Source organism: Siniperca chuatsi, linkage group LG15 (assembly GCF_020085105.1).
Source record: "Siniperca chuatsi isolate FFG_IHB_CAS linkage group LG15, ASM2008510v1, whole genome shotgun sequence".
NCBI lineage: Eukaryota > Metazoa > Chordata > Actinopteri > Centrarchiformes > Sinipercidae > Siniperca > Siniperca chuatsi.
The window spans coordinates 11,560,489-11,585,807 of NC_058056.1; the positions used below are offsets into that span (position 1 = coordinate 11,560,489).

The 25,319-nt window shown below is 42.3% G+C and overlaps 1 protein-coding gene across 13 annotated transcripts in view; it reads left to right on the forward strand.

Moving 5' to 3' along the window:
* Positions 1-25,319, forward strand: part of LOC122888988 (AT-rich interactive domain-containing protein 1B-like) — a 177,040-nt gene that overhangs the window by 52,387 nt on the left and 99,334 nt on the right. For all 13 annotated transcript variants that reach the window (XM_044223940.1, XM_044223941.1, XM_044223949.1 and 10 more), the window contains one exon: positions 6,705-6,809. In XM_044223940.1, the coding sequence (XP_044079875.1) occupies positions 6,705-6,809 (105 nt within the window). The remainder of the gene's footprint in view (positions 1-6,704; positions 6,810-25,319) is intronic.

Sequence of the window (25,319 nt, forward strand, 5' to 3'; positions counted from 1 at the left end):
TTCACAGACAGAGAGAAAGAGAAAACACCTAAAAAAAAAAAGTCACAGCCAAAGTCGAGCTTGCCAACACACCGCTATTGTTCCTCCGTGCTTTAGCAAAAGTCATGTGGGTGTAGACCAGTTTGGGTGGATGTCCTCTTTAACTGTGAGCCAAGGCAGTTGAAGTGAATGGGCGGATGGGGGTGGTGGCGACGGGGACTTGCGAAGAGTGTGTGAAGTGAAGATGGTACAAAGGCTCTTATTTGATTAGCCTGCGTAGAGGAAAGCGAATGAAAGCCCTGGCAACGGCATCTTCAGCTAACACAGCTAACATCTGACATCATCCCTAAGGGACGGCCTGCACACATACCAGTGTGTGAATGTGTGGTTGTCTGTGCATGAGCATTTATTTCCGTGTCTGCTTGTTTGTTTGTGTGTGTTTCTGTTTATATGGGCAAGAATGAATGCCTGCTTGTGGCTGTGTGTGTGTGTGTGTGTGTGTGTGTGTGTGTGTGTGTGTGTTTCAGCTGTGTGTGAGTGTGTGTGTCCTGTGTCGGGGCTCTGGTCTTCTCTTGTAGTCTCTTTGTGCTAAAGGTCAGGGGGATTGCTGAGATAGAATCCAATCTGAAGGACACAGCACTAGAACAGGCCCTGCTACAAATGGACCTATTAAGATAGGCTGGACACACACACACACACAAACACACACACACACAGCTCACAGATATGTAGGCATAGACACACAGGCATCCTCGCAATATATATGCACATACAACAGCTGTTTCCATTCTAATGGTCACCTTTTCCGTGATGATAATAATAGGCTGTACCCTGGAATAAATGCATTTACATGGAGTCTAACCAACACACTGTTTTAAAAGGCAGTTGCAGGAGACGAAAGTAGGTTTGCCGTATAATATATTAACAGCATATCTGACATATTCAGAATGTAACTGTAATGTTTTCAAAATATTCTGAAATGGATCAAAAGATGTAAGGGTCAAGAAAACATGAAAGACAAGCATATCATAACCAAATGTTGATTTGTCACATTTTTCAGAACACGGCGTAGCTCGCTCTCACTGCTGATTGTTGCTTCAATTATGGTTCAGTCAGTCTGATTGGTGTGAGCATGTGTGCAAGTGTGTGTGAACGCAGGATGTTGAATATGGATGTCTCCCCCACCACCACCACCATTGGCTCTCTCTGATGTGTACAAGCTGTTTCTTATGTCTGTTAGTGCAGGGCATACACACTTACACACAGAAATAAAGACATTCAGATACAGCAGAAACAGTGCCATGGAAACACACTTTCTCACTTCATACCAATGTCAGACCCTTCCATCACAGTGTCTTTTCCCAGTGACTGACCCAATACTGTATATCTGAGTGTGTATGTGCTTCTCAGTGTCTTCTTTAGAGACTCCCTGTCCTTGTGGAAATGTGGCAGGGGGCGGTGGCCAAATGCACTGGGGTTCATGATGTGTGTGTGTGTACGGTTAGGCAGTGTGTTGGGGGGGTTATGGGCCTCTCTTCTAAAGACATGCAATTAAGCTTAATTTTTAATGAATATTAATGGCATTAGCATCAGAGTTTGTGGAGATGTGCATCTGCCAAGGTGCTGGGGAAAAAGGGGGATGACTAATTCATTTGGTAGTCATGAGAACGGCTGGAGACAGGGAGGGATGGGGGGAGAGATAGGTGGAGATGGTTTTGATGAAGAGGAGCCGGGTGAAGAAAGGGATGGAGATGGAGAAATGGAGGTGGGATGAAAAAGTAGAGGGGGGTGGAGAGGGTGATAGGAAAAGAGAGGAAGAGTGATGGATAAAAAGAAAGCGATGGGGATAGAGTGTGAGGGATGTGAGAGGTGTGGAGAAAGCAAGAGATTAATGGGGAGAGGGGATTGACAGAGAGGAAGAAGAGGAGTGAGAAGGAGGTGCAGTGATGCAGAGTGAGCGAGCAGTTAAGACTGATAGGAGAGAGTGGATGTTGAGGGAAGGTAGGGGCAAAAAATAAAAATAAATATGATTAGGAAAAGCACAGTTAACACAGAAAAGAACGGAGGATGTGAAAAGAAGATGCTGAGAAATTAATTTGACCCCTATAGTAAAGTGAGAGTCAATGTGTGACGAAAACACTGACATCTGCACACAAAGTTTCTAAAAGCAAGATAGCACAGAGCAGACAATGGCGGTGGAAAAAAGGATTAAATAGCAAGCATGTTAAAATTTTGACAAAATAATGCTGAAGTATAGTTTGAAGTTATCCACATCTTTTTCTCACTGTTTAAAAAAAAAAAAAGGAGAACGAGACAGACGTCAGCAAAAATCAGCTTAACGTAATGGCCGTGAATTTTGCTCTTGCTTCTTTCTGTTGTGTCAAGCGGTGGCATCAAATGTGCTTGCTTGCTGTCATGCCAGTTTCATTGCTTGTTTTCCCAGGCAATCAAACTCAAGCAAGCAAAGCAACATTTCACCTTGCTCCCTGCTTGAATATAGCGTTAGGAAGTGTGCAGTGCAAGCAACCAAAAAGAGCCAGTACAACGTTCTTAAATTAGGTGTGAGTCAAACAAGAAAGAAAGTGTCAACTTGGTTGCATGTCATGTTTGGAATTACTGTTTGGGGCAGCATTGTGGCCTAGACTTCTCTTAAACTAAAATACTACAATGCTAGCTCTAGGAGGAGCTGTTCCATACCACAACTTGACTTTTGACCTCTTCTTTGAGGAAAAGAAAGTTTCTCTCCCGGGATTAACAACGTCTAACATCATACTGACAGTACTAAAGATTCAATTACAAATGACTACTTTTGAAAGCGGATACGTGCAAGTCTCATTTTCCAAACAATCGTCGGCGTGCGACATCGACACGTTTCTGCTTTCCGAACATTTCATACTTAACAACTGACTCCCGTTCCTGAGTGGCTGGGATTAACATGGTGCTGCAATATTGATTTACGTCCGCATAAAGCCTCTCCGGCTCTATATATTACACCACATTCAGCAGTCATCTATTCAATCAAATCTAATATTACACTGCCTCTCCACACAGCTGTCTAATAGCATTTAACTCACAGTTTGATTCCTGCATTCCCTCATGTACTTCAAACGCTTGCCTTCAATATCCTTCATTCGTTTCTACTATGCCAAGATGAAGTCTTTTGAAAAGCACGGAGGATGAATGAGCGTGTCTCTGTGTGTGCGCGTATGTGTATGTGTGAAGACAGGATTAGCTGTGGCCTAAGGCTTAAGGTATGGAGTGGAGTGTATTTTAGAAGCTTCTAAATTAGCTGGGAAATGGGATTTTGAGACAATGGACTGGAAAAAACTCAAATGAAAGGATGCACTCGCAGCACTCCCTCATTTGCCTCTGATGTTCTCTTGCCCTCGCTTTTTCACCGTTGTTTCTGTCGCTTCATCTTCGTCTCTCTCCCTGTGCTTTCCTACCTCGTCCTTTTCTCCTTCTCTATCTTTTTTGCATCTCACCTTCTCACCATCTCACTCTCTCAGCATCTGTTTCTTTCTGCCCTCCCTCCTCCCAGTTTCTACCTCTCTCACCCTTTCTGTCCATATTACAGTTGACAGTGATGATGTAAGAACGTGAGTGTAAACAGTAGTATGAGGCTAACCTCACTTTGACCCACTGAAAACGGAAATCCCCTCGAGTACACACACACACACACACACACACACACACACTACAGACTCATATGCCTGAGTAAATATTGGACTTGGGTCAGCAGTCACTCTGTTCACTGTGTGAGAAACTGTCTGTCTATGTGTGCATTTTTGTCTGTGAACTGAACTGTGCCTGTGTGAGTGTGTGTGCACACCTATCAGAAAGCCACCACACATCTCCTCCGCTCTATTTCTTCTCCTCCTCCCTCCTTCCCGGGGCCTTTATTTACCTGTGGAGGTGTATTTGTGTCTAAGCCGGGTTTCTGCTTCAAACAAAGCACTTCCGACCATGTAATAAAAGCCTGACGTTTGGCGTGCATCCAGGCTCTCATTGATAAACACGGGGGCTGTGCACACAAACACAGGGCTTGCCCAGGGCTCTGACGAGGAAACTAGTATGGCTTTGTTTTTAAAACAGTGCCTCCGTTTTTTTGCTGCAATCCTGTTGTTAAGTGTCTCTCTGCACACACTCACTTATGAGATGATATGTGATCCAGTGATTGAACCACATCTGGGTGAACAGGGTTTCCTCTCTGGCTTTTAGATGTGGTTAGGGGGATGTTGCTGGTTTTAGATTATTATTGGAATAAGGGAGCTATTATGGTAAGATTATGGCTTGATGTTCCATTTATTTGGCTGACTTTTTTCATTGTGGTTATTATGTGAATAAAAATTATAGTTAGTTAAGCTTTATTTATTCAGGAAGTCTAATGGAGATCAAGATCTCTTTTACAAGAGTGACCCGAAAATAAGTTACATATACTGTATGGAACATTACAAGACAATTCAGTCACACAAAGCAGTCATCACACACACGGACACACAAGTTAAAAAAATCACAAATATTATAAAAATATCAGTACAACTGAGGAATTCTTTTTTCCCCCACATCTTATGTATACATCTTCACATCTTCTTAAATTGAATGAAATGAATGGGGGGAAAAAATCGCAGCTGTTGATATATATATATATATTGATCTCATCAATGCATCAATAAATGTGTCATTTTTGTTTTAATTTTGTGTCAAAATCCAGTACCTTTTACTGACTGAAAATCTGTGTATGTTTGGTAGTTACTTCTTTGTGCACTAGTAGAATTTGTATTCAAGAATACCATCACAACTTTTGCAACATTTCACAGAATTTTTTTTTCTCCCTGCATGTCTTGCTCCATATGTCAACCAGAAATATGACAAACTGTGGAAGCAGGACACATAATGCCAATGTTCCTGTAATTTTAAATGTTGCAGACATGCCTTTATTTTCAATCTATTAGCTGAAAAAAATAAAAATGTGATAATTTATATTAAATTAATTGAGGAGGAGGGCAGAGCGAAAAAACTTATAAAACAGATAAAAAACAGATAAACCCTTGGAACACATTCAGGGACCTTACGTTAAACAGAGACACTGCAGGACCAGATTTAGGAGCACTGCACAAGGAAGACATGGCTTTACAATGTATGAATTGTGTGTATGTATGTCTCTTCATGCTAAGAATGGTATTTTGAATAATTGACATTTCAGGAAACATTAGGATATTTAAATTTTTCTATATTTTTAGTGCTTAAGTGATTTAATTGGCTAATAATTGAAATGTGGATTTGAAGGGACAACTCTAGGGCATTTAAGGTCATTACATTAGCTTTTCTTAATAATGGATGAATGAATACATTAACTTTTTGTCGCTGTGTGTGCACAGCTGCTAATGCAGCACGCAAACTGTGTCTGTAGAGTAACTTTACAGGTAACGTATAGGGTGTATAAAACCTTATATCAGATTTCATAAAGAATGTACAAAAGTAGGGAATTGATATCATTCACCCTGGATGCACGAATTACGACCCATTTAATGCTCTAATAATAGATCCATTTCGCATGATACATCTCTTGCTGTGAAGGATAATCTTCAGCTATAAAATTATATCACCCAGCTGACAGGGATATTGCTCACCTACTACAGTATAATCACACAACAGATAAGAAATCAAACCATGGAGAAAAAATGGATTTTAAAAGTAAAATCTTGAACTCACCCTGTACGTGTGCGTGTGTGTGTACAACATAAATGTGTGGCTGTGTGTACGTATGTTGTGTCTGCCTGTGTGTGCAAGCACTCGCGTATGATCTCTCGCCGCTTCTCGCCGATCAGTTATCACTAATCCTTCCACTCAGAGCTCTTTAACAAGTTGCCATTGTGCTGCCGACGCTTAACATGATGGAGGAACGACCTCCGTGGTGAATGAAAAGAAGAGGGAGAGGCAAGGAGGGAGAGATACAGAGGGAGGGAGAGGGAGAGGGCAACACCTCCGACAATGGGGAGAAAATTGGTTTACACTAGATAGGCTTGTGATTACAGAGGGAAAGAAAATGACTTAGATTGAACAATAGGACTGAGTGTGTGTATTTGTGTGTGTTTGTATGTGTGTGTTAATGTTTCGAGGATTAGTGGGTGGTTAGGCTTGGATTTGGTTGAAATGAATTGGCGGGTATGGTGTGCTGATGGGTGCGTGTTTGGATGTTTTTCAGTCTGCATGTACTGTATCTGTGTGTGTGTGTGTGTGTGTGTGTGTGTCTGTGTATTTCCTTGTGCAACGTGCCTCTTTGTGTTGTGACTTGATCTTACCAGGAATGAGAGTCTTCATTACAGCCCTTTAAACCTGAGACACATTCGACAGTCCAAGTCATCCCCGCAATCTCTGTGACATGCATTTAGACAATTTTTATCATAATGGAAGAGTGTCGTTGAACATGCCTACACCATAACATAACTAGTGTTTAGCAAGAAAAGGAATTATTTCAACTCTCAGGATTCTGCACATTTGAATCAATGTCACTGCCAATATTTGGGGGAAAAAAATCTACTATGTGACCTATGTTGTTTTCCCCCATAACTGCCAACACATATGATATATAGTATCTGTGAATTTAGAATCCTCTTCAGAGCTCTAAAATATTGGTAATATACTGTAAAATAAATCCTTTTAATTTATCGATCATAAATCTAAATTACTCTTTGTGTCTCTCTCTCTGTCTTTCTTTCTAGGAGGCTCAGCAGGAGGCCTACAGCACCAGGGGTCCTGCCCCAGGGAACTCTGGGAAGGCCAACAATGAGGATGGCGTTCCCCAGGACCGCCCATCCAGTCTGCCGGTGAGTGACTGGCTGACAGTTCTGCCCATCAATAAGCACAAAGTATCACTGAATTTGACACATACACATTAGGCAAAACATTGTTTGTGTGTCTGTGAGAGAGAGAGAGAGAGAGAGAGAGAGAGAGAGAGAGAGAGAGAGAGAGAGAGAGTTATTTGTTGTAGCAGACACCAAAACACACCATCAAGCCTCAAAGGAACATTTGTTTCCTTGTCTTCCTCCTCTTCCTGTATTTCCGGCTTACTGTCTAACATTCAGTTGTAAGCTTTTCTGTCCAATCAGATGCTCCGCTCACCCTGTGAACCACCTCTTTGTCTCATGTCCCATGGGAGACATGGATTTGACAGCTCATTTCAGAGCTTATGTCTGTGTTTTGACTGGCGTTCGTGCCCAAGGCAAAAAGGCCACATGCATCAGCCTGTGGTCTAAGCATCATGCACTCACTCACACATACACCCACATGCACAGAAAAGCATATGCACAGACACAGACATTCTTGCTAATACACGCAGTCACACACATGCAAACCCACACGCATTTGGCATTTGGGCAAGCTAAAAATCGTTAAGCAGGCTGACTGGAGGAGTAATTGAGAAGAAATGGTGAGGCCAGGCTGATCTATGAGGGGAGAGAGATGTGGGCTGCTCCAGTTTTTGGCTAAACTAATCGGTTTTTACTCTATCATTTCTCCCCTCACAGCTCCTCAGCACTTTCAAGAATAGAATAAATAGACATTTGCAAATGGTCGCAAATATTGGCACTGCTTGAGGTGTGTGCCGTTTAATTTACCAGATACTTTGGAACAGCCTCAGGAGCGGAGGAATAAACTGCAAGAAAAGCTAAATTAAGTGTATGAACTCAAATTAAGCCATAATATTTTCTATATACTGAGTTTCAAAGTCTGTGTTCATTGGTCGTCCTCTGTCTTTCAACGCACACTGACGGTTGACTCTGCTTTGTTTCAAATCAGCGGCTCATTTATCAGTCAGTTTTCCAAGTGATTCCTACTCCTCTTTCTCATGCGCACACACACACACACGCACACATACACACACACACACACACACACACACACACACACACACACGCACACATACACACACACACACTCTTTCTATTTCTTTCTCTGTTCTTTCCTCCTTAACATACTAGCAATTTTTTTCTTAAATTTTCACACCCGCACCCCACTGTCTTTCCCTCTAAAGTAGCATCATGAAAGCCTTTTTTCCCCCTCGTGCTATAATGAGAAATGGCCTTGATGTATCAGTGTGTGAATCCGGAGCGAGAGAGCAAGGCGAGGAGCCACTGCAGTCGCGTGGGCCGATCTATTTGAAGCACCACCACTATCACCCCATATTCCCTCGCCGCTTTAATCCTGGCGTTTTACCCCTTGGGTTCTCCGTGTGTTTTCACTCCCAATCCAAAGCGCATGGCTCGCCGAGATCCTAATCGGCGGCAAGTTTTGATGAGAGAGAGACACGGAGAGGGAGAGATGGAGAGATAGAAAGGGGGAGAGAGAGAAGGAGAGAGAAATTTCTCTGCGTTTGCCAGGCTCTTCCAGCAAGCTGTCACGGCAGAGATGTAACCGTTTTTTTTCCTCCCCCCCTCTCTCTTTCTCACTCTCTCGCCGGCGTTTGATGTCAGATCTGAAGCTGCTGTCATCTTCTTTTTCCCCCTATCTCTCTGTCAGGAGGGAGGGAGCGCGGGTCGGCAAAGTGTCATGTTGTTGTTTTGGGACGAGTCTGCTGTGTGATGTGGCGGGATTTTTGAAGGGAGACCAAAGGGAAAAAATGCTTTAGTAACTTATCACAAATGCAAGTCACAGTGCCCCTTGGGTCTTTTAAAATGTAATGTATTTGAGATATAGCATTTCTTGTATTCCATATCATTAATCACTTAAATGCTTAGAAAAACACAAAGTAAGCGCTCAGCACTAGATTGTTAGTGTAGCATTAGCATTGCTGTCAATGTTGACCATCTATCTACATTTCCATGTAGCTTTGGCACTGACGTTTATGTACGTTGCTTTTCTAACACAGTGGTTGTAATGGATGGATTCTAATTAATGGATGAATGAGTATGTCATGTTTTCATTGTATACATTTCAGTTTTAACAGCTTTGTCGCTTCTCATCTACTAAAAAAAGCCTTGCCTCTTGGTGTCAGCAGGCAGCGTTGACTTTAATGTTTACCAGCAGCTTTTTCAGTGTATCATTTTAAATTGACCTGGCATTCACCACCTGATTTTCAATACAGGGTTAGCATTAACACTACAGTAGTCCTCTAACAGTATTTTCAGCCTTTTCAGACTTGCTCTGGTCTAGCTGAACCTGTTCCTCCAGTTCCACACAATAGTGAAGTCAGGAGCCAGAGCAAAGATCATCTATTGAGAAGATGCACCTCTCGATTGTGAAACGATTTAGGAAAAAGTGTGCAGTAGCCCCCATATGTTCTTCTCTACTGTAAATGTTAGCTAAAGGTGACACCAACAGGTCCTTTATGTAAAAAAAATGTAAATACAATTTGCATCTCCAACCAAAGGTCATAACATTTAACACATTTTTTTCATCTTATCTGTTTATTTGTCCCATACAATACATTAGACATCACTGTTTAGATTGCACAGAAAGAAAAGAATGATGCTTTGCTGATGATGTGGCAGTTACAGGTCAACAAAAGGTGACATGTCATGTTGGTTACTGACAGGGGGTTACAGAGCTGGACTGCATGATTGGTACAGAATGACATGTTGACTGCTGCCTTGTTATTTCCTGCTATGTGTGGCGGTGATGTTTCTGGTACATGAAAATAGAGGAAGAGTGAGATATCTGTGTTTTCCTCTTCTCTGTAGCGCCCTCAGCCCTTTGCATCTTTTGCCTAATGTCGCTAAGCAGAGCCAGTTCTTCCAGTTGCCACAGTGAGGTGAGGAGCCAGGGCTTTCATACCCCCCCCAACCACACCGCCACCCCTGTTCCAGTCACTACATGTTCCCTGCTCTCTGGCGCTCCCCTGACAGCCTGCCAAGCAGCCGCACAGCCTCCCATCCTCTGGGACATGGGAGAGGATGGCCAGCCATGTGGAAAGACAGAGAGAGAGCTGGGGGTGGGAGGATGAGGGTGAGGTGAGGAAGGGGGGGAGGAGGGGTGAAGAGCAGGATGAGAAAGAGAATGAGTAAGAGAGGGAGAGGGCGTGAAGCGGTGAAGTGAAACGTGGTTATCTTTTTGTCACTTGTTCAGGGTGAGGGATGTTGAATTCAGGCTCTGGGGTTCCAGCAGCAGCATGTTATTCACACTAGCGCGCGCACACACACACACATGCATAGACAAAAATATTTTTGTATGTCTTTCAGTGCTCATTTGCCCCTCCTTGACTTATTTTCCATCAGACAAAAGGGAAAATTCAGAAACACTATCTCTCCCTCGCTGTCTCTTCCCTCACACTCCTGTCCACCTTGCCCTCCTCTGTTTTTCCAAGTGTTAGGTCATGAATGATTGACAGGGCACAGCTGGAGAGGCCTGCTCCCCTCCCCTCTCTCTCTCTCTCACTACAACCACACTTACACTCACACAGACCTCTTTGCTCACAAACACACATACATCACACGCTTTGATACACATTCTGTCCTCTGCGAGCGTTTTCACACGCTGAGTGTGTGTGCTCTCTCAGAACATGTCAGTCAGGCTGCCTATACAGTATGTGCTCTCACTCTGGCTCTCCCCACTGCTGTGTTTTATTTTAGAGTCCCCAGGCAGGCAGACAGGCCAGCAGGCAGCACCGAGTAATGTCATCCAGCAGGGTTAGATTCAGCCTCCACATTAGTGCACACAGGGGGGAGGAGAGGAGAAAACGAGGCAGAGGGAGTCAAGAAAGCAGAGAAATGCGAGGGATATGAAGAGGGAAGGAACAGAGTGATGGGGGAGAAAGGGATGGAGGCAAAGGGGAGGAAAAGAATGAAGGGACTCATGGGGAAAGAAAAAAATGTCTCTCATATTGGTTTGGACATATGGTTTAAAATATACAAAAATTACATACTGTAAATGCAAATCATTCAACATATATTTTAAGAGACCATTCAAATTACACTGACAAAATGCATTAGCAGTCACACCAAGTGCATTTTCCATGTAGAGACGTAATTTCTGCTGATATTTTTGTATGTATTTAAGTGATAGATTCTCCAAGTGTATTTTTGCAGTATGTGGAAAGAGAAAAACAGGGTAGGTGGGGGAGAGAGGGAGTCAGGGAGAGTCAGAGACGAGATGTTCTCTGGACCCTGCTGCCTATTCTTAGAACAGACAGCAGCACTGAAGGCCGCAGCAGCTCCCTGCCACTGCTATGAACACATAGCAGCTCTGAGAATAGGACAGCTAATCTGAAGCCAGTTTCACAATCTGAAGTAAAGGGGAGTGCTCATGGCCATGTCTTAAACCTGTAGACCTATTTGCACAAATATGAGTAAGAGTATGATTGATTCATTTTCACTTTATGTGTTCCCAGTCCATATGGTTTCCACAGGATTTCATAATTTACCATAGGATTTGTATCAAACTTGCACTATTTCTCACCCTGGTACTCACACTCTCCTCAAATTTGCTACCACACACACACATAATCCGTGTTTTCACCTCTGCCCTGCTTCATTGCAGACTCAGATATCATGACACAGCGAGTCAGAGGACCCTGGCTTCATCTAAAATGCAGACGGGCTATTTTTCCGCTTGTATGCCAGCCTGTTTTCGTTTGCTCCTCATGAATCATTTAGCGCGCACACACAGTTTCATGTACACGCGTAGTTTTTTGATCCTCAAGAGCCGGGAACACGTGTTTTTGCCGGGGCCGTACGATTTGTTCCCCCACGGCTTGAAAACACAGATGTACAGGAAGTGGAATTGATCTGCGGTTAAAATTTCTCTGGGTCTTTCATCTGTACACATCATCAACATCGTTTTTTAACCTTGAGAATTCACCTGTGATCATATCTGACACTTTTCTAAATATTTGTAGCTCCTTTTTAATGTTTTAGGAGCTTAAAAGTCTGCAAAGCCTTGAGATGAATAGCCACATAGGAATTCAGTTTGAATTTTTAACACACTTTAGTCAGCAGCTCTACCAGTCCAGTTTGAAATGATGACCACCACCTGTAAAGAGGGCAGCCATTAGTTGGAAGTTTGAACCTCCATGTTGTCAAGCATCTGCACTGCTGAAGTGTCCTTTAGCAGGACACTGAATCCCTACCAGCACTCCACTGCAGCTGACACTGCACTCTCATTCCCTGTGGAGGAGAGACACACCAAAAGAGAATTTCCCTATGGGGATCAATAAAGTATTTTTTGCCTGAAGGCTTTTAGTTGTATCTTATGGCAAAATTTGATGGCTACACACTGTTCTACCTACTGGGAACTATGCTGGCCAGTGTAGGTTGTTAAAGCAAACTGGTAACACAAGGCTGAGCAGCAGTGGCACAGAGAGGGGGGAGAAGCTCCTCAGCTGTGGAGGAGGCCATGTTTATACCCAACCACCCCTGACAGGCTGGCTGACTGAAGCCCAGAACAGCAGAGTGAAGGGAGGATATTAAAACAGCGTGTGCATGTGTGCACACACTCTGTCCGAGCACTACTCTTACACACTTACCTATCCCTATGCTTACACATGCGTACACCCCCAGTGTGTGACAGGCTTTATGATTAGAGAGTGAGGGGGAAATGGAGAGGGATGAACTTGGTTAAGAAAACACCAGTCCGGTTCCACTGGCGCCTCTCCTACAGAGGAGGAGAGAAAGAGGGGGTAGATAAGCGAGGAGGAGGAGAGGGAGCAAGGACTGACCCTAGAAGGAGAGAAATGTTTCCCCACTGCATCTTTTTTTTATCCTTTGAACAACAGTTCTCCTCTGGCTGGTGTCTTTTGTCAAAGCTTATTTCTCCTAACAGATTACAAAGACTAGATCAAATTCAGGACAAAAGGGGACAGAGGAGGAGCTCATTGCTGTGGGTTTCCATTAACACAGCAGCACACACACACACCACTAATCTGTATTTCAGTGACAAGCAGGATTCTGCACAAGCATCTTGTAAAAAATGGATGATGTAAATGGAAAGTGGATAACTGTGTGTGCGTGGGTAAGTGTGTGCATGTGTGCATGAGTTGATGCACACAACACATGCGTGCATTTGTGTGTGTACATTTGTATGCATCTGTGAGTGTGTGTGTGTGTGTGTCTGTTCTATGTGTGGAGCTGCAGTGTGTATGTATTACTGTTTTTTTGTTTTTACAGACACAAAAGGCACATCAACACCTCCCTAACTGTCCTCCCCGTTCCAGCACAGGACGGTCAACAGTGTGACAGTGTGTGAAAGCTGAGGCTGCTATATCTGGATGTTGGATATACACAATAAATGAACGTGACACACTGCGTGTTTTACCAGTTTGGCTTGTCCTTTCGAGGTGTTACATCCGGTGTTGTTCTTAAAATGTGATGAAGATCCTGGCTGGACATCACCTCAGTTCACTTTGGATATAACACTCTTTCAGAACACCAAATACATCTCTTCAAGTGCATTCTTGATATATAGATTTCATTTTCACCAACCATTAATGCCAGACATGCCCTTCTGGCACTAAGCCCTCCATTATAAATGGTGATTTACCACATTAATATTTAAATTAACTGTTAAAATGGCTTCAAATGTTATTGAGCCAATCTGAACTGAAGATTGGAAACATCTATTTTATATTCATTAGTAGTTTGGACATGGGAACGTTCTCTTGTCAAATGATTTTTCAGTATATGAATCTGGAAGTATTTCTCTTCCTTGTTAGACAATAATGTGGATTGAAATAACAAATATTTCAAGTTGAGTGATATTTTCCGCAGCTGGTAGTGGTTTTATAGTGTTTCTTTTCACAATCCATCTTTTCTTCTGATAATTTTTTACTCTTTTGACTGTAGCAGAGAAAAACAGAGAGAGAAAGAGAGAAAATGGACGTGAGTTGCTATAGAAGGAAAGAATAAGTAAAAGACTACATCATCTCCTTCCTTCCTTTTCCTCCCTCCCACTTTCCTTCCCTTCTCCCTTATCTAGCGCCCCCCCTCTGCCCCCCTTTGCCCCCCTTCGCCTTTCACTCCCTCTTTCCCTAGCTTCAGTCATCCACTTCTAACCTTTCTGGGTTTATTTTTATGTCTGGTCCTGGATGCCTGGCCTTCCAGCAGGCTGGCTAGGCAGGGGAGGAAGGAGCCAGCAGAGGAATGGAGGAGGAGAAAACTGAAGGAATTGAAGGAGGGATGGAGGGAGTGTTCTGTCATCACCATGGCTCCCTCTGGCTGCTGGGAGGCTGAAATTACGTCTGACTTTGAAGTTAGGGGCAGCAACACCACCAGTGTTGCTATAGTGACAGGAAGTGTGTGTGTGTGTGTGTGTGTGTGTGTGTGTGAGTATGTAAACTCCTTGGGAGGTTTATTATGCATGATCCACACTGTGACTAGTCCTGATGGCATTACAGTGCTGTTATTAATCTACTCTCATAAGATACCTGTGCTTTAAACACATCCACACACACGCACACAAATGCACGCACACAAACATATCTGGGAATTTATGCATTCACACGCGCGCGCGCGCACACACACGACCCATTTCACAGCTTGATTCAAACTTCATGTCGTGCCTTTTAAAGATTAAGATAAAGTTTTTCCTCTTATTATCTTTGAGAAGGTTTAGCTGGCTGCACACTGCGCTCACAGGCAAATGCAGAAGCAAGTGCGTGTGAAAAAACACACACATATGCACACACATGCAGAGTTGTTCAGATTGCAGATAGCTGTGTTTGGGTTGTTTGAGCTGCTAATATTCCACTGAGTCCTCGAATATTTATGGCTTTTGTTTCATCAAACTCTGAGAGCGAACAGAAGAGCATTTTCAAAGGTAATATAGATAGATAGATAGATAGATAGATAGATAGATAGATAGATAGATAGATAGATAGATAGATAGATAGATAGATAGATAGATAGATAGATAGATAGATAGATAGATAGATAGATAGATAGATAGATAGATAGATAGATAAGATTCTGTTTGGAATAAGACAGTATAATAAAAAAGATGAAGGGAAGGAGAGAGGAGAGAGGAGACGTATATGGAGAGGACGGATGTGGGATGGAGGGGGTGAAAATAATGTTCCATTAATGCAGAGCCAGGCTCTTGCTGAGGGCCCAGTGCCAATCTGCATCTCCCTACAGTCTGCCTGCTATACATTTTTCATGAACGCTGAGCGAGAATTAGCGACGGATTGCTGCTGCAAATCGCTTCTCCTTGGTCGGGGGCCGATGGAGAGAGAAAGGAAGAAAAAGAAAGAGAGAAAGAGAAGGGTGAGAGTAAAGGAGAGAGGGAACAGTGCAGAAATGAGGAGAGGTGAAATAGAGGAGAACAGAACAGGATGATTGTAAGGGATGTAGGGTATGAAGGGGAGAAAAGTATAGTATAGTAGTTCACAGGTGCGGTGTCCGTGCACTATATCAACAGACCAGCATATACATAACCAAGTCACACTCATTGTCCATATATATGTTGTGATAAAGCAGTTCTGGCATTGTGTTTAATGTAACTTTGTACTGATTCTACAGTATATTTTACTGACTTTTGTACTGTATGGATCTAGAGCAATGTTTGAATGCTTACCATGCTTAGACTGTCCAAGTTATACAGTTAGCTAATAAATGTTCCTGGATACAACTATATATTGAATGTGGGAATATTAATGTCATAATCTGCAACATTTTATATATCCATTTTGTCAAAATCAGAGTGGCACCTACAAAATCTCAGACTTTATCAACAAGAAATAAAAAAAAACAGATAAAAACTAACAGATAACTAACTGTGTTAATGTTCATATTACTGCAACATTGTTTTTTAAACAATGTGTGTAGCACTGGCTTTCTGATATACTGTACATCTGCTGTCTCCAAGCTGATATAACCCCAATGACATCATCAAGGTTGTTTTCTCAGACTTGACACAGCTCATCCAGAGAGAGATTAGACATTAGACATTATAACAACTGTTTTTTTACAGGATGAGTAGGACTCCTCGTGACTAGTAAACTTGACCTTTATGTCTGAAAGTGGCAGAGTGCCCCTTTAATTTCTCAAAAATGTGGTATTTTTCTGTATGTAGTTCAGGCTGGTCCCTTCTCCTCTCCACATATTTCCTCTTCTTGGCCAGTGCACCATATAGTTCTGACCCCAATCTTAGCCTGCTCTCTCCACTCCAGTATAGCCCACTTTCACTTTCCACTGGTGACCTTACGCTGCCATTACAGACCCTCGCTGAGCAGCTGGCTGACTGACTGGCTTACTCATATGCTGGTTTACTGATTGGTTGTCCACCTGCTCTCTGTTTCTCTAAAGAATGATTTTCCGGTCTGAGTTGGGCTTTGTCAGATTAGATGGCATTTGTAGGTGTGTGTCTGAAGGCACCGAAAACACTCATCAGTCTCTAATCAGTCATCTCGTAGTTAATTTAGCAGTCTGCAATTTATAGCAGAATCAATGATATTTAATATTCCATAAGTCAAGCTTTGCACCTGCAGTTCTGTAAATAATTTAATTTATTTTCAAATACAATGGTGAATCATTTTCAGTATTTAATCTAAAATATTTTAAGACACACACTACGATAGTTCCCTAGCTGTGTTGTGGTTTCCAGAGTGTGTTTTGTGTCCAAAGTGGAGTGTCCCTCTGACTGTGTGTCTTTGTGTACAGTACGTTTCAGTGTTATTGCTCTGTCACTATTTGGCTGTCCACTGCTACAATATTACTGCTTTATGTATGCTATAGGATGGACTCAGAAATGTGTTCGTATTTGTATTGGTGATGAAAAGAAACAGGTCTTTGACAGAAAGAGACGATGTGTATTTGTGTGTGCGTGTGCATGAGTGTGTGTGCAGGGCCTATGATTGCTGCTGTAATCTGCTCTCTCCTGCCAGCCACAGTTATTACAGTTGTCGATATGGTTCTCAGGACTTTATAGACACAAGCAACAAGACTCAATCTGGATGGCCGCCAGAGTGCGTGTGTGTGCCAAACTGCTTTATATTTGCTTGAGCCCTTTTGTGTGCACGTGTGTGCATGATCCTTTGCTCTGTGTGTATGTAACTGAGCTCTCCACTCGTGTAAAGACCGGTTCAACAGTGTGTTAATTACTTATATTACAAAGTGTTTGTCCCAGCGTTGTGTGCATGATATGTACAGTGTTTACTTTATTCCTGCATGCATGTGTATGTATGTCAGTTAGTGTGTGTGGGCTCAACTTTGCTTGGCCAACTTTACTGTGTTAAAGACCCAGTTGCTTCACTGTTAATGGATCGAAGAAGGGAAAAAGAAAGGTAGTGTTAAAAACAAACAGCGTGGGAAGAGATGAAAAGGCTTCAGTGTCTGGAAGGTGTTGCAGGAGAGTCAAAAAGGGAATAGAAGAAGAAAGAGACAGAATGCAGGAGAAAGAGGGAGGCGGGGAGATGGGTTTTGGCTGGGAAGGAAAGTGGAGAAGGAAGGAGGCATTGAGATGTGGAGGGGTTCTCTCCTTGTGGCATTCAGCCCTGACTGATGCCTGTTGTTCAGTCCACTTCTACTGTTTACTGTCCTGCCAGCCTGATTACTATCAGGGCTTGGCAGTGGGTTACAGTGGGACTGAAACAATACTTGTGTAACGTTTGCTTTTGTAACACTGTCAAACATGTACACACACAAACCCACACTCCACAAGGGTCACTGATGGCCCATTTTCCCAGTCACACTGCTCTTTTGGAAACGTACGACCATCTGTCAGAGTTGGCCAAACGATTAAACAAATCCTCCCTCTCTCTCTTTCCCTCTGTCTCTCTTTCTCTGTGTGTAAATGTGCATGCATGTTTGTGCGCCAACAGTGTGATTGGGGTCTCCTCACATATCGGCAACCTGTGACCTCCAAGACATGAAAAACCCGTCTCCCATGGTGTTTGTGTGTGTCTCTATTCTTATGTTTTTGCTGAAATAAAACTCCCATCTCTAGACAGATATACCACACTAGAAATTAAGAAACAATATCCCTTCTGTTCAGAGAAAACCTCTTGTTTTTAATGGATTCTTTATGCGCTCTAATTCTTGGAAATGTTTGTGTGTTCAGAGTTATAATTGATTCTTATTACGTTTTAATTGTTGTTTCTCTATGGACTGAGTACATTCTAATTGTTTTAATTATTTCAAAATGTATGAAGGCCCCCTGAGCCCACATCACCCATAAAAACCTGGTGGAAATTTTGAAATATATGCAGCAGTCCATCTTGAACAAACAACTCTTGACCTTTTTGAGGGCACGGTCGATTGTGATTTTTTTCAAAGGTGTGTGTGTGTGTGTGAGTGTGTGTGTACAATTTAACTTTTTCTGTGAACAGGGCTTTGGCTTGTGTGTGGATGTCTTGTACATACTGGTAATGTGTCACACGATGACACAATATGAGTAGACCACACAAAAAATTACTGACAAAAAAATGAAAAGACAGAGAAGGAGAAAATTCAAAAACAATGTTTTTCAATGGAGTTAACTTAATTTAAAGATGTTTGTACATACCACCATAATGGTCTTTTAAAAAAAAACCTGTTATGTGCTGACATGTCACCGATGTGACCTTGCTGTATATGTGAATGCCTATGTGTACATCTACCAAGACAATCTAACCAAACGCAGTGGTGGAAGGTAACTAAGAACATTTAGTGAAGTACTATACTTAAATTTTAGAGTATTTACATTTAACTAATCAGCTATTTAACTTGCAATAGCTGATTTTTTGGCAAAGGAAAAAAGCTGTGAACACAACATTGACATGTTTTGACACATTTTAAATTGATATGGCTAACTGTTACCTACTACCCTTTACATATCCAGCAGATACAGAGCCACATTAGCATTCTTTTGGAGTCGTGTTTCTTTCCACCTAATAAATATAATTCATAATTCACTTTTCTTTTAGCTCTGTTTTTGGTTACTGTCTTCAGAGGAAAATATCGGTCTCTTTAGCTGGTAAATGCTTCGGTATATTCACTTGCTAGTTGCTAACTTTGTTTGTGTCTGTCTGCCGAGGGATGCTGCGGAGTCAGGTGATAGTTCTCTGTGGGTTCATCATTATGCGCAACCCCTTTCACGTACAATGTCATGTTATACATTGGTAATATAAAAATACTGAGCAGCTTTAATACTTTGCTTTACTTTTTAGTCCTCTACATTTATCTGAAAGCTATTGTAAACTACTTTGCAGATTAAAATTCTACCTACAAAATGTATGAATGGTTTACAGTGTTGGGCAAGCTACTTGGAAATTGTAGTGAACTAAGTAAGCTACCAGTTACTCTACATTAAATGAAGCTTCACTACACTTAAGCTACCCCCCATTTTTTACATTGAACCAACCTCATTCCAAGTCAATGCTATCTAAGTGATCAATGAAACTGTCAATAAGCTGTGCTCTCTGCTCTCACTGCTCCAAAACCAACCATGCTTCATATTATTATGTACTTTCCGCCAACAGAAAGTGAAAACAATTGTAGCTAGCTAGTGGTTAGCTGTTGACAAGTTGCTGGCTGGTGTTTGCAGACTGCACTGAATTGTGATGGTTAGCTTGGTTGGCGATGGTTGTGTTAGCTTGGTTGGCGATGGTTGTGTTAGCTTATTGGGGAATCACCTGAATGTGTAAACTCAAGCTCGCTTGTCTGTATTCCGCTGCAGCAGAGACGTTGTAGGCATCAGCCCAAGGATTGGTACGTGATGTCACCGTCATACGGAAGTGCTTCTGTCAGCTACACATACATGTCCGTGTATGACGATGGTGTCACCTACTGTTCCAAGCAGCTTTATTTCAGACCGCAGCAGAAAGCTCCGCTAGGCTTGAGCTTCAGAAATGCTCATGTTTACTCGAACTGCTTGGGGCGATAACGTTAGCTTGTGTGGACGGTACTGCACTACTTCAATAATCAATCAATAATCAATAAAAGAGCTAAACTACTGAAAAGCTATTTGATTCAGAAAACAGCAATGCTACCACCACACTACTACTTGTAGCACCGCTACTGCCCAGCACTGATGGTTTATAAAGGATTATAGATTAAACTACCAAACAGTATGAAGTTGTTAAAATTAATGGAGTAATGAATTATATTTACATATTACATTACATTCCTTTTGGAGGATGCTTTTATTCAAAGAAACTTACATATCCTCCCCCAAGGATCTGAAAAAGGATCTGAGTACTTCTTCCACCACAGACTAAAAGACAAATGTCCATTTATGCAGCCAAACATCATCATCTGAAGAATCACCAAAAGATTAGTCCTGCTTAGACAGCGCTGGTTTCACACACACAAACCAACACACACATACATACACACACTCAGTCGGGGTAATTTTGAAAGCGTCTTGTGGTAGCTTTGCATAGCATTTGGGCTAATGGCATGCCATGTGCTTCCTCCCAGGTCGGTGCATCCATTAGCAGCCATATTACTGCCACATAATGGCTTATTGGATGGTGGGAAAAATTACCAAGGAGCCAGGACAAGAAGAGAGGAGAGATAAAAAGATGAAGAGAGAGAGAGAAAGAGAAGAAGAAAGCTGTCTCTAGCAGGGCCTCCGAATTGAGTTACAGCTGTTATGATTTGTCGTCTCTCAAGTCTTTTTCTCTTTCTTCTTTTTCATTTCTTGTTTCCGCCCTCTTCTCTTTCACCCGCAGGGCTTTGGGAGGTTTTTTTTTTGTCATTACTTCATTCGTTCTGGATGGAAGGCAATATTTGTCATACTGTCAAGCCTGTGTTTGCATCTAGCGTGTGTCTGTGAGTGTGGACTGCGGCGGAGCTAAGTGGTGTAAAGTGTTTACGCCGTGGTTTTGTTTGGCGTTGGTGGAAGAAGTGGACGCAGGGGTCAGAGTAGTTTGGCACGGTGGCCCAGGTCGCCATGTTGTACTCCCGGCCTTATCAATATGCAGCACGGTGGGCGGTTTGCACTTGACTTGATTGCTTTAATTGGTTGGACACATTTGCAACACACACACATACACGCTCAGGGTTATAGCAGTTTCTGCCAGGCAATGGTTGCTCCAAATGTATTGTTGTTGTGATGTTTTGTCCAGCGAATGTGGGACTCTGCACTGTTCAATTCAGCTTTGCATGAGTCACTCTGCTCCTACACTCACATGCATATTCTGTATGAACACGCATGCATGCACACACACACTCACACATCCATATACAAACAGACAGTTTGGAGTTTGGAGAAGTTTAAAGGTGATCCTCTGTTATGAGCAAAATTCATAAATATGTATAAGACACAGATTGTAATGCGTGCGCTCACACACACACACACACACAAACACAAACACAAACCTGACTGAACTGTCTATAGTGTGTGTCAGTCACTGTATGTATGTATATCAGTGGCTGTTTGGAGGTAACTCAGCAAACATGTGCTTACTTGCGGGCTTGGCTTGGGTAGCACGTGTGTTTATGTGTGTGTGTGTGTGGGTATGTGTTGGGTGTGTGTGTGTGTGTGTGGGTTAAAATGATGTGGAAATCAAATTCACCTTCAAGTGTCCTTCTCTCTCCCCTCGCCACCCCCGTATTTTTGCCTTCGTCTTTGCTTTGAACACACTGCAGCACTCAGTTCAAAGAGAAACGTCTGCTTGTGCATGTGTGTGAGTGAGTGAGTGTGTGTGTGCATGCGTGTGTGTGTGTGTGTGTATGCGCGCGTGCTGTTTGTTAGGAATGACAACAGGGTTTGAAAGAGGGAGAAAGAGAGAAAGACCCAACGCTTCACTCCTCTAACTTCGCAACCCCCCCCTTCCAAATCCTTCCCCATCAAAGAGCAGCCAGGCTTAGAGGAGCACTCGTCCTTCTCCCATCAACCCCCCCTCCCCAATTAAAAACAACCTGGGACAGAGGAGAAGGAGAGGGTGAGACGAGGTCGACTGAAGGAAGGAGGAGGTGACAGAAGGAGACGGGATGGAGTGAATCGACTCAGGATGGAGAGAGGAGGGAGACAGATGTATGGTCGTGTTAGAGAGAGACAGAAGAGTTCTCATTTGGGCCTCAGTGACCTTTCACCTTCTTGTTCCTATTCAGGACAGAACGAGTAGCAGGGCAGGCGTTTGTCCTGCAGAGGTGGGAAACTTTGAATAGTCCTCCATTTTCCACAGAGGGATTTTTAATTCAAGGGACACTCATTGCCTCCAACTTTTAGCTAAAGTGGAACATAGGCTATTGTTATTTTAGAAGCCTTTGTATTTCATTGTTTTGTTAATAGTGTGTGTGCATGTGCGTGTGTGTGTGTGTGTGTGTGTGTGTGTGTGTGTGTGTGTGTGTGTGTGTTTATGTGCATGCATGGCATAATTTGAACACATTCTTTTGCATGTTTGGTCTTTACTATTCCTTTACTTAAATGCTAAAAAGAGTAAATGTATGAGTGTATGCACATCAATGTGTTGCTTGGGTATATTTCTGCAAGTGCATGCATATGAATTTCAGCTTGTGTGTGTATATTTGTACACACTCGTGCACAGGGACTCTGGGGATCCTATTTGAGCATTTGACCTAAAGGTCACCCACTGGTAGCAACTGACAGCTTCAGATTAGCGCTCAATATCTGATATTCACAGTTGACTTTTGCACGGGATAATCAAACTCGATTAATGTCTCCAGTGATTTGTATTCGACTCGGATTCAGACAAGACCTGAGAAAATGAAAGGACAAAGCGAAGGATGAAATGGAGAAAAGAAAGAAAAATAAAATAAACATGTTTTTCTAGGGCATCAAAGGAAGAAATCATTAAAGGACGGAAAGAAAAAAGATATCAAGCAAAGTTGGAAGTATGGAATGACATTGGAAAGGAAATGATGTAAGCAGTAGTATGTTTTAAAGATGTTGGGAAATAAAGACAGAGACATTTGGACCGCAAGAAAAGAAATATTCACATCCTCACCAGGCCAGATGGAGTTTGTGTTCTCTCTCTCCCTCTTTCTTTCTTACTCGCTCCTTGTTGGGTCCCACAGAGACTGGTTTAAGACGACGAAGCGGCAGGGCAGGAGACAGTAAAGGTCACCTCGTCTTCCTCTTCCTCTCTGCTTCCTCATTCTCTCTCTGAAATGATTTCCACTCAAAATCCTTAGCCAACTTCTGGGGAGAAATGTTTACTCTAAAGGTACAACACATTTTATAGTATAGTTACCACTTAAAATCACAGCAGTTATTATATTAGTTTACTTGTAGCCTCCTTCATTATCATAACTTCTGTTTGAAATCAAAATGTGACTCTCAGATCTCTAAATTTGCACTTTGTCTCTTCAAAGTGCTCTCAGAATAAGATTTAAAAATCCATATCATAGTAAACTTTAAAACAAATAACAAAAGAAAATATAGGAAAAAAAGAAAATAGTGATAGTGAAGTAAAATATTATGCATTTTATATTATATTATAATATTGTCAAGTCAAATAAAAAAAATTGTCAACCAAGTACTTATTATGCCTTCTAAAAAATTATGTTTTAATTTTGTGCCTTTAGTCCTCCATTTTTCTTCCATTTCTACTTTTTCCACGTCCCACCTCCCCCTTTTCTCTCTCCCTTTCTAATTTCTCCTCATCCCTCCCTCCTCTCCTTTCTATTTCTCACCATCTTTTTCATCCTGATCTCTTCTTTCCTTTTGACCTCATCCCCTCTTATTTCCTGTCCTTCTCCTCCTCCTCTCCTCTCCTCTCTGGCTCAGGAGGCTGTAATCTCCAAAAGGTCAGTCCCGGCTGACATTTTCCGTGGAACCTCATTGATTTCCGCTCTGTGCGTTGTGATTGGCTATCCGAAGCTGCCTCCATTTCCCACCAATCCCCTTTAACCAGGAAGCCAGCCAGCCAGCTGACCCTGGGGTCAACCAGCTCCAAATAGCTTTTTCTGGAGCGCTACATTGTTGTTTGCTCTATATTCCTCTCCTTTCTGCCTGCACAGCTCCCTGTAGGCTTCAGGCTGAGGAAAGAGGAAGAGGAGACAGGGATGGATGAAGGAGAAGGATTAAGGTTTAAAATGGAAGTTTACAAGGCTGATGGTTCTCATACTGTGGTACAGGGTCTCCCTTGGGTCCTTGATATGGCTCCAGTGGGCCCCTGACAAAACAAGGAATTATTTCATTATACTGTATTTCACCAGAAAATCCATATTTTATGAGAATGACAGCCTACCATATACTTTTTACTCTCTGCTCTTATACTGTATCTCTTCATACAGTACAGACAGCTAAACCCCTCTGAAATAATTGTCATAAATCTCCCTATGGGTTTTTGGGACAAAATAATATCAATTTGGTAAGAAATCCTGCACTATGAGTATTGTACAGCAGCTACCTAGTTAATAATCTGCTTGTGTCTCTACTATGGAGAATACAGTAATGTCAGAATATATGGCTTGCCAACTGTAACGAAAAAGCCTTAAAATAATGTGTGTGTTCTTTGCATGGGAAGCTCTGTAATGTTCATGTTTGGTTTTTGCTTTTGTATTAATGTCTCGGGCCTGATCGCATACGATACATCCATCTGATGTTGAGGTGGTGTATAAAGTATAAATCCAGTTTTAGCCACTCTACTCCACTAAACTGTTAAATAATAGAAGACACCTTGGCACAGCGTAAGAGATTTTGGAGATGTATATCTGCAAATAAACATTTAAACACATTTCACTCCTCATTCCTGTACTGTAACTCAAGCCAGTTTCTGCCGCATAGTTTCTGACAAACAAGTTTCATCTGTACAGAAAGTGAAAGGGACAGCAGATGAGAATATCTTTCGGTCATGTGCATCTGAATAGTCACTGCTTATGAACACCCTGACTGATGCATGCACTTGGTTTTGCATAACACATATCAGAGTATTATACCGCCATCTATGTCTGCCTCTTTATCCGTTGGTGTTTTCTTCCTCCTGCCCCTCCTGGCTCTGCTGCTTCTTCCTGCAGAAAACACTGTCCACGTGAGACAGCAGTGGCGGTGCTGGTAGAAAATGTCCGAACGCAACGGCATAAACAAACAGGCAGACATCTCTCTGTCTTTCTCTGTGAAGTGATAATGTGTTCCCCACGCTGTTTTTGTTCTCATGCTAATGAAGTGGACCGCATCGGTAATCACTTTCAAACCCTCAGCTGGGGAAAAAGTAGAAACGGCAAAACAAAGCTCAGAACAAAAGGACGCTTTGCTGTTGTGTGTGTGTGTGTGTCTGTTGTGAGTGTGTGCAGAAGTGGAAGTAGAAATAGAAGTGGATGTGTGTGCAGAACTGGACTTGCGTGTGTGTTCCAGTTTGTACCTTTTTCTGTATTTGTACAAACCCACTAGTATACTGCCAACCACCACGACTGGCTGCAGGGGGGGGTCAAAGATCACTGGGTCCAGCTGATGAGATGTTCATATGAAATGTTCAAATAGAGAAGAACAGAATCCTTATTTACTAGTTGTAGTAGAAGTGA